Raw genomic sequence first — 12,942 nt, 5'->3', positions numbered from 1 at the left:
TGGCTAGACAGGCAGTGCAGCAACAGCAAGAAGAGAGATGAAGAAGACACACTGTCACTCAATTTCACACTCGCAGCCACCAGCTCAGATACTGATACTACTCGCAATTTAAAGGATAGCATAGAAACATGATCTGTGCATGGTGAGACACCAGGCATGGTGCCAGGGTAGGAAAAGAGAATAGTCCAGGCGCCAGCTTGCCAGCAGGAGATGTTGTACACATGTTTTGCTGCAGGGGACTCAGATGAGCATTTTGATGGGCCAGTCTGCAGAAGAACATTTTTGAGGTAAAACTGTGTCATCTCTCACTTCCTGGTAGGAGACATTCTCCTCTCTTCTCCATGGTGATTGCACAATGGCCCAGGACATGGCTATTTCACACCTCCTTTGTTTCAGAAAATGGGATTCAATTCAGGAATGTTTTTAGGATAGATGTAAGATGGGTTCCATTACACCTTTTGACTTTGAAGATTTGTCCTTTGCCTTTGTCAGATTGTTTGAATACAATCCCCTTTTCTTCGGTGGCCATTTTGGACTATTGTTCACTCTTGAAAATAAAAGGTTCATCTTTTAAAGACAAAGTCCATTTTTCGTAATTCTTCAGAGATAGTCCATGATTGTTGTATCACCACACTTCTGGTGTGCGTGACATTGCTGAGTCAAATGGTTGTGGGTTCAAGATTGCACCACAAAGTCTCGGCTGACATTCCAGTGCAGTACTTGGGAAGTGCTGCATTGTTGGATATACAGTCTTTTGGCTTCGATGTTATTCTCATGGTACCAATTGGAAGAACAGCAGGGAGTTCTTCTCAGTGTCCTGGACAGTGTCTACTCCTCAACCAACATCACTTAAAACAGATTATCTGGTCATTATTGCATTGATCTTACTTTGTGAAAATTGGCTTCTGCATATCCCTACATTACAACAGTGACTACACTGCCAAAGTACTTAATTGGTTGAAATAAAAGCAAAACGTGCTGGAAATACTCAGGTCTGGTAGCATCTGTGGAGAGAGAAGCAAAATTAACATTTCAAGTCAGTGACCTGTCATCAGAACTGGATTACTTAATTATTGGATTATTACTGAATTATTACTTAATTGGCTGTTTGGTTTTCACAACCGCAGGACATCCCAATCATATAAATGCAAGTCTTTTTTTGTATGCAGGGCAATGAGGAAAAAGGAAATTGGATAGCTCTTTCAAAGTGTCAGAATAGATACAATATACTTCTGTGTTGCATGATTCTATGATATCAGCTAAATAGCGCTAACCATTTGCCACAACCATAGTCAATTGCAAAGGTTCTGCTTATAATATCACATGGTTTGCTGACTATTTTGGGAAGTTCAATATGTATTTACCTAGTACTTAGCAGTTTAAAATTAGGTAAGACAGTTGCTAAGTGAGAGTTCTTTTTTTTATAAATATCTTGCTTGGGTTTGCCTTCCAATGTGCATAGTGGGCAAGTCATGTTAACACCATTGTGTCCACTACAAGTGATGGGAACTGTGATATTGTAAAGTCCAGATGCCCAGAAAAAGCAGTAGCAAAAGTTGTTACGGCAGTTTTTACAACCACAGGCTGAAGGGCTGGAATCAATGAGATACTTTTCAATTCAAGTTCTGGTATTTGGCATAGCTCTATAATTTAAACCCCAGATAGCCCAAAGCATCAAACAATTGCTGCTTATATACTGAAAAATAACTTAGGCTTTGCCTATATAGATTTTCATGTGAATATGACATTTTCCTTGTGACGGCAATGAACATAAAGACATACTGCAAAAATCTGTAATGAAAAGGACTGGTTAGCATTTAATTTATAACAATGAAAATATTATGGCTTTAAAATATCAGAAATTGGGTGATTAAAGTTCATGGGATTGACCAAAGGTAAATAGCTAAATTTTGTGCTTTGCTTCACTGCTCTGATTGATTACTCGGTGTAAAACTAATACCAGAAGATATGGAGTGGTGGTAAGATTTCTCTAATACTCTTACCACTGAAAATACAACTTTTCATTCAGTTGCAATTGGAAAGGAAAATTGGGCCCATAATTATCTCGGCAAAAGTATTGGTTATATTATACAATTAATTTTTAATACCTAACACTGCATTAGTACTTGGAGTGAATAGAGTCAAAATGGAAAAGACCCAATTCTAATTTAGAATGACTGATTTCCAGATACTTTAAAATTATGCCATAGTGTTTCTGGAAGTATTCTACAGTTGTCTTAGAGTGCTGGAGAAGAGTTTTCCCCAGGTTGCTTTACTGTCTAGTAAAACATTTCTATTAACTATTGTTACAAGGTTTTTGTATTAAAAACTTAGAATGCTGTGTTTTTTAAAAAACTGAAAAAGGATTTTTCAGTGGACATTGACACCTGCAAATGGCTGAAATGTTTGGATGTTTTGAAAGGAAGCTGAACTTGTACAAGGACAGGAAAGCAGGCAATTTCAAGAGGTTTGACCTCCTCAGAGCAATACTTTGACAAGGGAGACTCTATGTCTGGACATGTGACCTGTTTAGGAAGGTTTTGGTCACTTTGGACCCATTAAAAGAAATAGTGAGTTGGACAAAGAGCAGGCATTTGAAGTTTGGTTTTGACCTGCCTGGAAATCAGAGAGGAAGGCCCAGAAAAAGTGTTACCTCTCTCTGTAAAGGAATCCTGCATCTCTTGAGAAGAAACTCTGTATTTCAAAGGTGGCAGATTGCTATTGCCACCTGTCTCTGAAAAATCCCTGCATCAAGTGTGGTTCCTATTGCTTCCTGTGTTTTAAGAAATTCTGAAATCTGAAGAAATCTTCTATTGCTAGACTGCTGATGTAAAGCCCAAGACCTGTTGCTACACCCTGATGAAAGACCTATGCGAGGCCTGCTGAAGTTGAATTGCCTTTAACGCCTACCCATCATAGACTGTTCATCTGTCTTGCCTGGTGAAACTTCGAGTGGCATCCGACTATTTGACTCTGGGACACCTCACCAAACCGAAGAGCTTCCTACCAGAACATGATAACCCAAGTTATTTTATTATTCCTTTCATTCCTATGAAACAGCTGTAAATCAAAAAATCCTTTTTTCCTGGTTAATCAGTTTTTTTAATGTATGTATGTGTGTGTGTATGCATGAAGACTAGGGAAATAAGGAGCTTTTTGTTTATAGAGTCATCTCATTATAGGTTAAGACTTGTTTTTATAATAAAGAGTTAATGTTGTTGTTGATTAAAGAAACCTGGTTGGTGTGCTTTAATCTGGGGGACAATTGAGTATGTAATTGGCTGTTTTTTGGTAGGTGGAATTGATATGCTGTGACCCGTGGAGAATTGGGACTGAATTAACAGTGCACTCCTCCCGCCTTGGTCGTAACACTATATTGCAAGAAAGAAGCAGCAACAGTTTCTGTTTTGTTTTAAAGATATTCAAGGCATGGCAAATATGTGGATGCTAAAAATTTCACACTTCAGTGCAGAAGCAGGCACTTCAGGCTTGGCTACATTGGAGCATAATGCATGTTTCAGAGCGAAGTTGGGTGTTTTTATTCTTATTGTGAAAAGAGTTATGGTTGCTGTATTTCCCTCTGGTCAGAAGAAAACCTACTCAGAACATGTGGAGAGGACTTAAAACTACTGAAACCACGGTTGATATGCTTTAACAGCTTTGTCATCTGGTTCTTCAGGTAGTCTGTTTGTTTCATCTGGGACAAGGGGAAATGGCCTTTATGCTTACTGGAGAATACAATTCATTGAAGAGTTCAATAACTCATACTACATGAGTGAAGACACAAGAGGTTTTGTTCCAAGCTGACCTGTATGCCACTTTGGAGTTGTCGAGCTCCAGTAGGCATTTCAGGACCAATATAAAGTTCTCTTTGCCAGCCCTTGCAATGTCTTTGATATCCATCACTGTTGAAACCAAGATATCTGAGTACCCTTGGTAGAACCTTGAATTTTACAGCACAGAAGGAGTTCATTTGGCCTTTTGCCCCTGTGTTGGCACTCTGAAAGACCTATCCATTCAATTGCATTCCCTGTCCTTTCCCCATACTCCTGATTTTTTCTTTTTCAGATATTTATCCATTTCCTTTTGAAAAGCTATTATACATTCTGCTTCCAACATTGTTTCAGGCATTTTATGCATGGTTATGATCTTGAGTTATGCCATTTAGTTATCAACTCACTGGGTGGTTGAAACGGTTTTGCCAAATTTATCTTATCAAAACACCCCATAATTTATCGATTTCCTCTTAACATTTTTGTTTTAATGAATAGCAATAATTTCTTTAGTCTCTATAACTAAATGGTATCATCTTAATCTCTTCTAAGACAATGGTGTAGAGTTTCAGCTTTGGGCACAATTGGCAATCTGAACACAAACTTTGCTCAAAATTGGCTGATTTCAGGCATATTGCCCTGGTACTAGCACAACCTAGCAGAAACTACCTCAGCATAACCAATGATTTGTATAGATTTAACATGACCTCTTCACTTTGTATTGTACCCATATCTATAAACCATAGTCCATTTGCTGTTTGTACAGTGTAATCAATTTCTCTCTTTTGTTTTATTCCAGACTACTTTAGGATAACTAAAGTTACCATAGCTACAAATTTGTATTCTTTCCTGTTATTTAGTGGTTTATAGTATACTCCAATTATGGTAACAAAACCTATTTGGCTCAAATCAGCACAATATATCCAGAGTGGTGATGGTAATTGTTCAGATTGGATTTGTCCTGCTTTTTGTGGGCAGAACAATTTGCACTTTGTCAGGTAGATACCAGCATTATAGCTGTACTAGAACAGCTTAGCTGGAGCTAGTTCTGGAGCACAGGTCTTCAGCACTAAAGTTGGGATGGTGTCAGGTGCCCTGAGCCATTATTTGATATCACATGGAGTGAATCAAATTGACTGAAGACTGGCATCTGTGTTGTTGGGAATCTCAGGAGGAGGCAGAGATGGATCATCCACTCAACATTTCTGGCTGAAGATAGTAGCAAATGCTTCAGACTTGTCTTTTGCACTGATGTGATAGGCTACGCCATCATTGAGAATGGGGATATTCATGGAGTCTGCTCCTCCTATTAGTTGTTTAATTGTATATCACCATTCACAATTGGATGTGGCAGCACTGCAGAGCTTTGATCTGATCCATTGCTTCTGGGATTGCTTAGCTCTCTGTAGCATGCTGCTTCCACTGTTTAGCATGCATGTGGTCTGTCTGTGCTGCTCATGGTATGCTTTCCTACACTCTTCATTGAACCAGGGTTGATCAAGCCATGAGGTTACAGATTGCGATTGTATACAATTCTGCCCCTGCAGAATTTTCTATTTTCATACAATAAAAATTGTATGTTGTTAATAATGAATAAAATGCTCCTTTTTAAAATTCTGCTAAAACAGAAGAGAAATAAATCTGAAGGCAGTACAACAGAAGGAAAGATACAAACTTCAAGTGAAGACTGGGATTCAAAATACAGTGTTAAAACTTCTAGAACTATACAGACACCACGGATCAAGACCGAGATCTGATTATCTTTAAATTATCATCTGAAGAAAGCTTTGGGCGTGCTGTGATGGAGAGATGATTCCACGTGTTAAAATAACATTGCCCTGAGAGAAAACCTGTTTTGAAACTCTTATTATAAAGCATCCTATTTCTGGAGCTTATGACTATGATTTTATACTGACCTCAAATAATCCTCCGATTTATATATCCCAAATTTTCTTTTAACGCTTGATCTTCTGTATCTTTTGTGTTAAGTGCAAATGACTGTTAAATAACTGGACACTAAATTATACTGAAAACAGCATTTGGGACCAAGTACCTCTTTTTTTAAAAATATATTTTCTGAGACAGGTATACAAGATTTTTCTATACTTCTGTATGTACTGAAATGTTCGCAAAACACTGACCAATACAAACGGATAAATACAAAACATACAAAGTTATTTAATACTGGAATGTTTATCTACTGGATTTAATGTTTTCTATACCAGCATTGTCATTACATTACTTTTAATTATATGCAGCAAGTGAAAATTGTGTTTCCTCTTACAAATGAATAGCTATGCAGTACTTATATGTCTCAATACACCTTAATAGTATTATTTGTTAACTATATCCAGTACTGTTCCCATGAAAATCTCTTTAGATGCTTTACTTCCATTCTTCATGTACCGTCAATAAATAACATTTGTGTGAGATGCTTCTTAAATGGGCTGACTATAAATGGATCACATTTTATACTTCACTAAAATAAAACTCCAATGAGGTGAATAAATTATTTAAACCATCTGGTGAGAAAAAAGTCCAGAACAAATGAATGCTAGATGATGATGATCATCAATAATTTAGTTTCCGATAACACCCTGTTCAGATTCCAACTATTGGCTTTGATTTTGATGTACTTTTAATCTCCATTTTACTAAACTAATTTATGTGCATTGAAATGTTAGTTATTTAACGTTATACATGTGATCAGAATTTGTTGCATATTCCTGAAAGCATATAGTGTACTCTTCTGTAAATTCATATGCATTTTGGATGCAATTTGAACACTGCATAAAATTGTAATATATTTGATAAAAGTTAAAGTGAATGTAAGGCATTACAATCAGCAAATTAGTTTCTCCACCTGGATTATTTTGGTTAGCAGTAAATATATCTAAATATTTAAAGTCAGCATTGGTAGAAATTAAGTCATTTTTCATTTAATGTTTTTTGCCAGTGAAAACAAGTAAATACATCTGGACCTGGGCTGCATTGTTAGTTCAGAACAAGATAGGATCCATGTCAGAAACAAAGCTTTTAATTAAGAATAGTATTACCTATACTATTTCATTGATGTTTCCACTTGTAGGGGAGACCAAAAAATATAAAATAGTCATTAATAAATCCAATAGGAAATTCAGGAGCAACCTCTTTACCGAGAGAGTGGTTGGAATGTGGAACTTGTACCACAAGAAGTAGTTGAGGCAAATATTATAGTTGTATTTAAGAGGAAAGCTGGATAAACATGCAGGAGAAAGGAGTAGAAAGGATTAGGTGAAGAGGGGTGGGAGGAGGCTCGTGTGGAGCTTAACCACCAGCATAGACCAGTTGGGCTGAATGGTCTGTTTCTGTGTTGCACATTCTAAGTAATTGAACTAAAACAATGTGAGAAATGAGGATTGCAAGCCGATTATTGCATATATAATACAGATTTAAATGAAATGCAGACAGCAGTGTTAATCCCTGTTACCTCATGGTAAGAACTGATGTGCGGTATTGGCCACTTAGCACCTGCTGTTATTAGGATCCAAAACTCACCACCCAAAGATTAAGGTCCATTGAAATTACATACAGCGCAATTCTCTTTCCTTCATGCAAGATTATGAAGAGACAAGTATCTTAATCAGAGATGTCAGTATTTTCTGTACATCGCAATTCTCAATTGTGATCAGTTTCTGTTGACAATATCATTTTTAATTCTGTAGAACATATATAATTAACTGTACTTCAGAAACATGAGAATTATTTGTAATTTCTGGAGTTGTTGGCATTGAAAGGGCTACCACAGAGAATAACCACATGCAAAGCAATGATATGCTGGATTAGTAAACTTTTGGAAAATTATATTGGAAATTATGGTTATTGCTGTAATGTATTTTGCATGTTAAGAGTTTGGTCATTAGAGAGGAAAATAAAGCAATTTGTAAGACGGATCTCTTCTACACAGATCTTTCCTGATAATTTAACAATAACACTCTGCTTATGTACATGTATGTACATTCTATCACAAATCCACAAGCTTCTCTTGAATGCAAACTGTAGTATGTTCTATTTATATATGAACTACTTTAGCCCAGTTTCTTCAACCTCTCCTCATAGCTAGTTTAAGGCATTTGAGATATCCATTTGGTCACTGTCTTCTGTAGTGGATTCAGTGTCCATGAACGACAACTTCCAGCTGGTTTCTCTCCTGTTTCATCGGCTTTTTTTTAAACCCCCTCATCTTTCTTAGCCCATGGGTTCTAAGACTGAAGAATGCTTCCATCAGTTTTGAAACCTGGCAATTGGGTTAACCAGAGACCCAATGACATAGGAAAGAGTTTGAAGGTATTGTTCAGAACTTGAGCTATTAAAAGAAAAAGAATTTGCAGTTATGGAGTGTGTTTCATCTCTTCAGGACTTCCAAAGAACTGATGAGTTACTTTTTGAAATCTTTTCACTGGGTACATTAGCCTATTTTCACACAGCAAGGTACCACAAAACAGTAGTCCCTACCACTTACACCGTCTCCATTTATCCTGAATAGTTCCCTATATGGTAGTAAGCAGCGTTTTTGTAATTGATTTCTATGTTTATGGGATATTGCCTGGTTGACGGTTGGCTCTCAACCATGGACTGGCATAAGTGGTAGGGACTGTACTTTAAATGTCTAGGGTTTGTCAAGCTTTATTAACATAGCCAGTTTAACTTGCATAATTTCACATTTGCCAGGAGTAGAGTGATGCAGTAAGTTTTCTAGTATAATTATACATACTGGTGTAGCATTACATGCTTCCATATCAGGGTATTCTGTTGAGTCACAATTTTTGGAATGGTTACAAAGTATATTCCAATTTTCCAAGAGTTCCACCACTGAGGCAAATGTGAACTTGGCTCAGTCATAACACTTTCAACTGAATCAGTAGGTTGTGGGTTCAAGCTCCCCTCCAAGACTTGAGCATCTATCTGAGCTGCCACTTCAGTTCAGTAATGAGTGCTATATTGCTAGAGGTGCCATCATTTGGATGAGACATTAAACCAAGGTAACATCATCCTGTTTAGGTGGATGCAAAACATCCACCTGGCCTAAGTGTCTTAACCAATAATTTCAATCTCAAGTCAACATCACCATTTTCTATTTATGGCTCTTTGTTGTGTAAACAACAGCTTTAAACTAACACTGGTGAGGGTGGGGGAAGGGTTCAGGTGAAGGGAGATTTAGAAAGCCAAAGAGAAAAGTCGAGGCAATAGAACAGTCTAGTGATGTGGGTAAAGACCAGCAAAGCAAGACAGGAAGGGACAGAGAGTTAACAGTAGGGAATAGCAGTTAAAAAAAAGCAACTGAATGTTCTTTATCTGAATGCACGAAGCAGCCACAATAAGGTAGATGAACTAGTGGCACAAATAGAAATAAATGGTTTAGATTTAATTACCGTTACGGAGACATGGTTGCAAAGTGACCAAGGTTGGGAAATAAATATTCCAGGGCGCACAATATTTTGAAAAGACAGGCAGAATGGTAAAGGAGATGGGGTAGCCCGAATAATAAAGGATGACATAAGGACATTAGCGAGAAAGGACCTTGACTTAGAACATGAATTAGAATCAGTATGGGTAGAGATTAGGAATAGCAAGGGTCAGAAAACGCTGGTGGGAGTAGCTTATAGGTCCCCTGACAGTAGATATACCGTTGAACAGAGCATTAAAGAAGAAATTATTGGCGCTTGTAAGAAAGGCAATGTAATCATTGTGAGGACTTTAATCTTCACATAGACTGGACCAATCATATTGGCAAGGGAGATCCAGAAGATGAGTTTGTGGAATGTGTTCATGACAGTTTCCTGGACCAATTTGTGGTGGAGCCAATTAAGGGTAAAGATACTTTACGTCCAGTATTATGTAATGAGGCAGGGATAATTAGTAATCTCATAGTAAAAGATCCGCTGGGAAGTAATGATCATAACACAATTGAGTTCAAAGTTAAGTTTCAAAGTGACTGTCATGCAGGCCCCCAACTGCCAAGAATGAGGAATATTAATTTCACCACAGGAACATTAATTTTAAACTTTTTTTAAATTCATTCATGGGACGTGGGCATCACTGGCCAGGCCAGCATTTATTGCCCATCCCTAATTGCCCTTGAGAAGGTGGTGGTGAGCTGCCTTCTTGAACCGCTGCAGTCCATTTAGGGTAGGTACCCAGCTGCATTGTTTGCGAGGGCATCTAATTACACTTCCCAGCTAACCAAGAGTGGGAGAGCACTTGGCTGTAGTTGAGTGTCGTGTTCAGCCATCAAGAAGATTCTTTTATTGATGCGTTTGCAAGATCACCACCATAGTGTGCAAACCATTGGTGTGGGCCTGCATCCACTCATTGGTCTGTCATGTCTGATTCTCCATGAGATTGGCCGCTCTTTCAATGAAGGTGTTCATGAGCGCAAATGCCTGAGACATCATGGCAAGCGTTGTAGAGATGGACTGCTCCATCTTGGTGTGTATTGCCTCTGGAAATTCTGACAGATGCCCACGCATTTCCCTTTGCTGCCCCACATGTATCTGTTCAGTTTGTGACTCTCCCCCCCACCCCCACCCCCCTCAAAGGCTCAGCATCTGTGTCCAGCTGAGCAAAGTTTGCAGTGTCCTCAACCCTCCAAGTGGGACTCTCCACAGCTGTCCCTGCCTGTAGTACCTACTCCTGTTCACATGTGATATGTTCCTCACCATGTGCCACTGAGGTGCATGTATCTGCACTGGTGGAAGGTACGCATGAGGCATAAGACAGTGCTTCCTCAGTGATGCTCCTCCTCTAAGGACTCCACTGCCCCCTCCCTCATCTCCTGGTGTGGCTTTGGCAATGCAGCAGCAGAAGATGAAAGATAGCTGTTAGTGCTACAAATAGGTGAAATAGGATTACTTGGCATAATGTAGATCATGACCGTTAATGAGCTGGTGACATCAATCAATATGAATGACAGTTCAATGCCATGTGGCAGTGTGATATATAATGCTTTCACCAGGTCTCTGTGCCATTCCTATCTCTCCATCAGCAATGGCCTGTACTGCTGACACCCTGCCAATCTCCTCGGGCTTCCTCCTCCATCGCCATCGCGCTGGCCATGGCTGCAGCCCCACCCCTGCTTCTCGTCTTCCCCAGCAGTTGTAGGCTCTCTTCTCCCACAATGAGACAATGGGAAAAGGCAGAGAATTAGGACTATAAGGAGTTAACTGATTGCTAAGGATGGAGGTAAGACATTTGGTGGGGGGGGGGGAGGGGGTGGTGCCTGTGGGCCAGGGAGTGAGGGGGCACCAAGTTCAGGGTGAGAGTTCAGGGTGATCAGAGTGCTGTCTTTTGAGATGGAAACTTGAGGAGGAGCCAGGGGAGAAAGGAATGTGTGTGGCAGCAGTGTGGCTCAGATGGCAGCTGTGCAGAGACTGCCAGGGAGATGAGAGAGTGATGGCTGCCAGCTGAGAGTTGCAAGGCACTCACCTTGCCAGACCTCAGGATGTCATTGTAACATTTAGGACACTGGATCCAAGTCCTCTGCACCATAATCCTGCTGCTCACCTCCTGCGCAACCTCAAGCCAGGCCTATTTGGTGAAGCTGGCTGGCATCCTTCTGCCGTCCTCTGATAAGAAGACTTCTCTGGATGCATTGACTGCTTCGAGCATTATCTCCAGGTATGCGTCCGTTAACCGGAGGAGGGGTGTGGGCAGCCGTCTCACGACTTCGTTTCTTCCTCTTCTGCTGCTCACTGAATGAATCACACCACACAATGCTGCTAATGTCAGAGATCCCTTATTGCTGTTTCAGACATGTCAGCCCGCCCACTCTGCCTAATTGGCTGGCAAACCTGGAAGCAGGCTCTTCATTGGTTGATATAATAAAAGCAAAATACTGCGGATGCTGGAAATCTGAAACAAAAACAAGAAATGCTGGATTCACTCAGCAGGAGTTTGGTACAGTGTAACCGGAAAGCCCGCATTTCGGGTTTATGACCCAGAAAGGGACTCACCCTTGTTTCGGAGTCGAAGGTGCTAAGATTTTGCTGAATGTCTTTAATCTTTCCAGTTTTTGATGGTTAACTGAGGTGCAAAGTGATAAAAGCAAGAACATAAAAGGCCACAGAATCAGCTGCTGTGCCAGCCTGAGAGGTAAACAACTCACAATACACACAAAGAGCTGTCCACATACACAACTTCATTCTTTCTCAGTGTTATGTCTAACCAGCTGCGTACCCGCAACAGAACATTGCTAGACATGCTGGATTCAAGCTAGTAGATAAGTGCTAATCAAAATCTTCAAAGTAAACGAGCTAATTATAGTCTGCAGTTTTTCTTTAGTATGGGCTAAAAATTCATTCTCATAGCGCAAGTGGTGCAATGTAGACGGTGTTGATGCCCTGGGGGCAGACAGCGCCGTGGTCGGCGTAGGTCTCTTCTATCATATCAATGGTGAAACCGCGCAGGGTAAGAGGCAGGGCAATGCCTGCCTCCGGGGAATCGCCATGGTTTACGTTCCACCACTTTAGGCTGATGGCTCACAGCAACTGAGAATAGAAATTTAAAATGAGAGCCCCTGAAATAGAAATTCCAAGTTCTTAGAGGTGTTACTAAATTCTATAAACTCTGCCCGATTTGCCAAGAGGTAGATTTCAACAGGATATTCACTGGTTAGAATTGCTGCAAAAGTGAAAAGTTTCCCTTTTATTTGCCTCGTGGCTTTAAGCTTAAATTTCACTTTTAGTTGTAAAACCTAAGATAGTGAGCTATTGTAAAAGTGGCCCAACAACCCCACCCCCCCGCACCATCCCAACAACCCCTCCCCCCTGCACCATCCCAACAACCCCTCCCCCCCCCCACCACCACAACAACCCCCCCACACCCCAACAACCCCTCCCCCACCCCAACAACCCCTCCCCCCGCACCATCCCAACAACCCCACAGTGGCGCAGTGGTTAGCACTGCAGCCTCACAGCTCCAGCGACCCGGGTTCAATTCTGGGTACTACCTGTGTGGAGTTTGCAAGTTCTCCCTGTGTCTGCGTGGGTTTCCTCCGGGTGCTCCGGTTTCCTCCCACAAGCCAAAAGACTTGCAGGTTGGTAGGTAAATTGGCCATTATAAATTGCCCCTAGTATAGGTAGGTGGTAGGGAAATATAGGGACAGGTGGGGATGTGGTAGGAATATGGGATT

The 12,942-nt window shown here is 40.3% G+C and overlaps 1 protein-coding gene across 5 annotated transcripts in view; it reads left to right on the top strand.

The window, feature by feature from the left end:
* Positions 1-7,699, top strand: part of epb41l4a (erythrocyte membrane protein band 4.1 like 4A) — a 402,316-nt gene extending 394,617 nt beyond the window's left edge. For all 5 annotated transcript variants that reach the window (XM_068029826.1, XM_068029828.1, XM_068029827.1 and 2 more), the window contains one exon: positions 5,402-7,699. In XM_068029826.1, coding sequence (XP_067885927.1) covers positions 5,402-5,530 — 129 coding nt within the window. In that variant the 3' untranslated portion in view covers positions 5,531-7,699. The remainder of the gene's footprint in view (positions 1-5,401) is intronic.
* The last annotated feature ends 5,243 nt before the right edge of the window (positions 7,700-12,942 follow it).

The sequence above is a fragment of the Heterodontus francisci genome, chromosome 4 (assembly GCF_036365525.1).
Source record: "Heterodontus francisci isolate sHetFra1 chromosome 4, sHetFra1.hap1, whole genome shotgun sequence".
Lineage (NCBI taxonomy): Eukaryota > Metazoa > Chordata > Chondrichthyes > Heterodontiformes > Heterodontidae > Heterodontus > Heterodontus francisci.
This window is presented reverse-complemented; position numbering and strand designations above follow the sequence as displayed.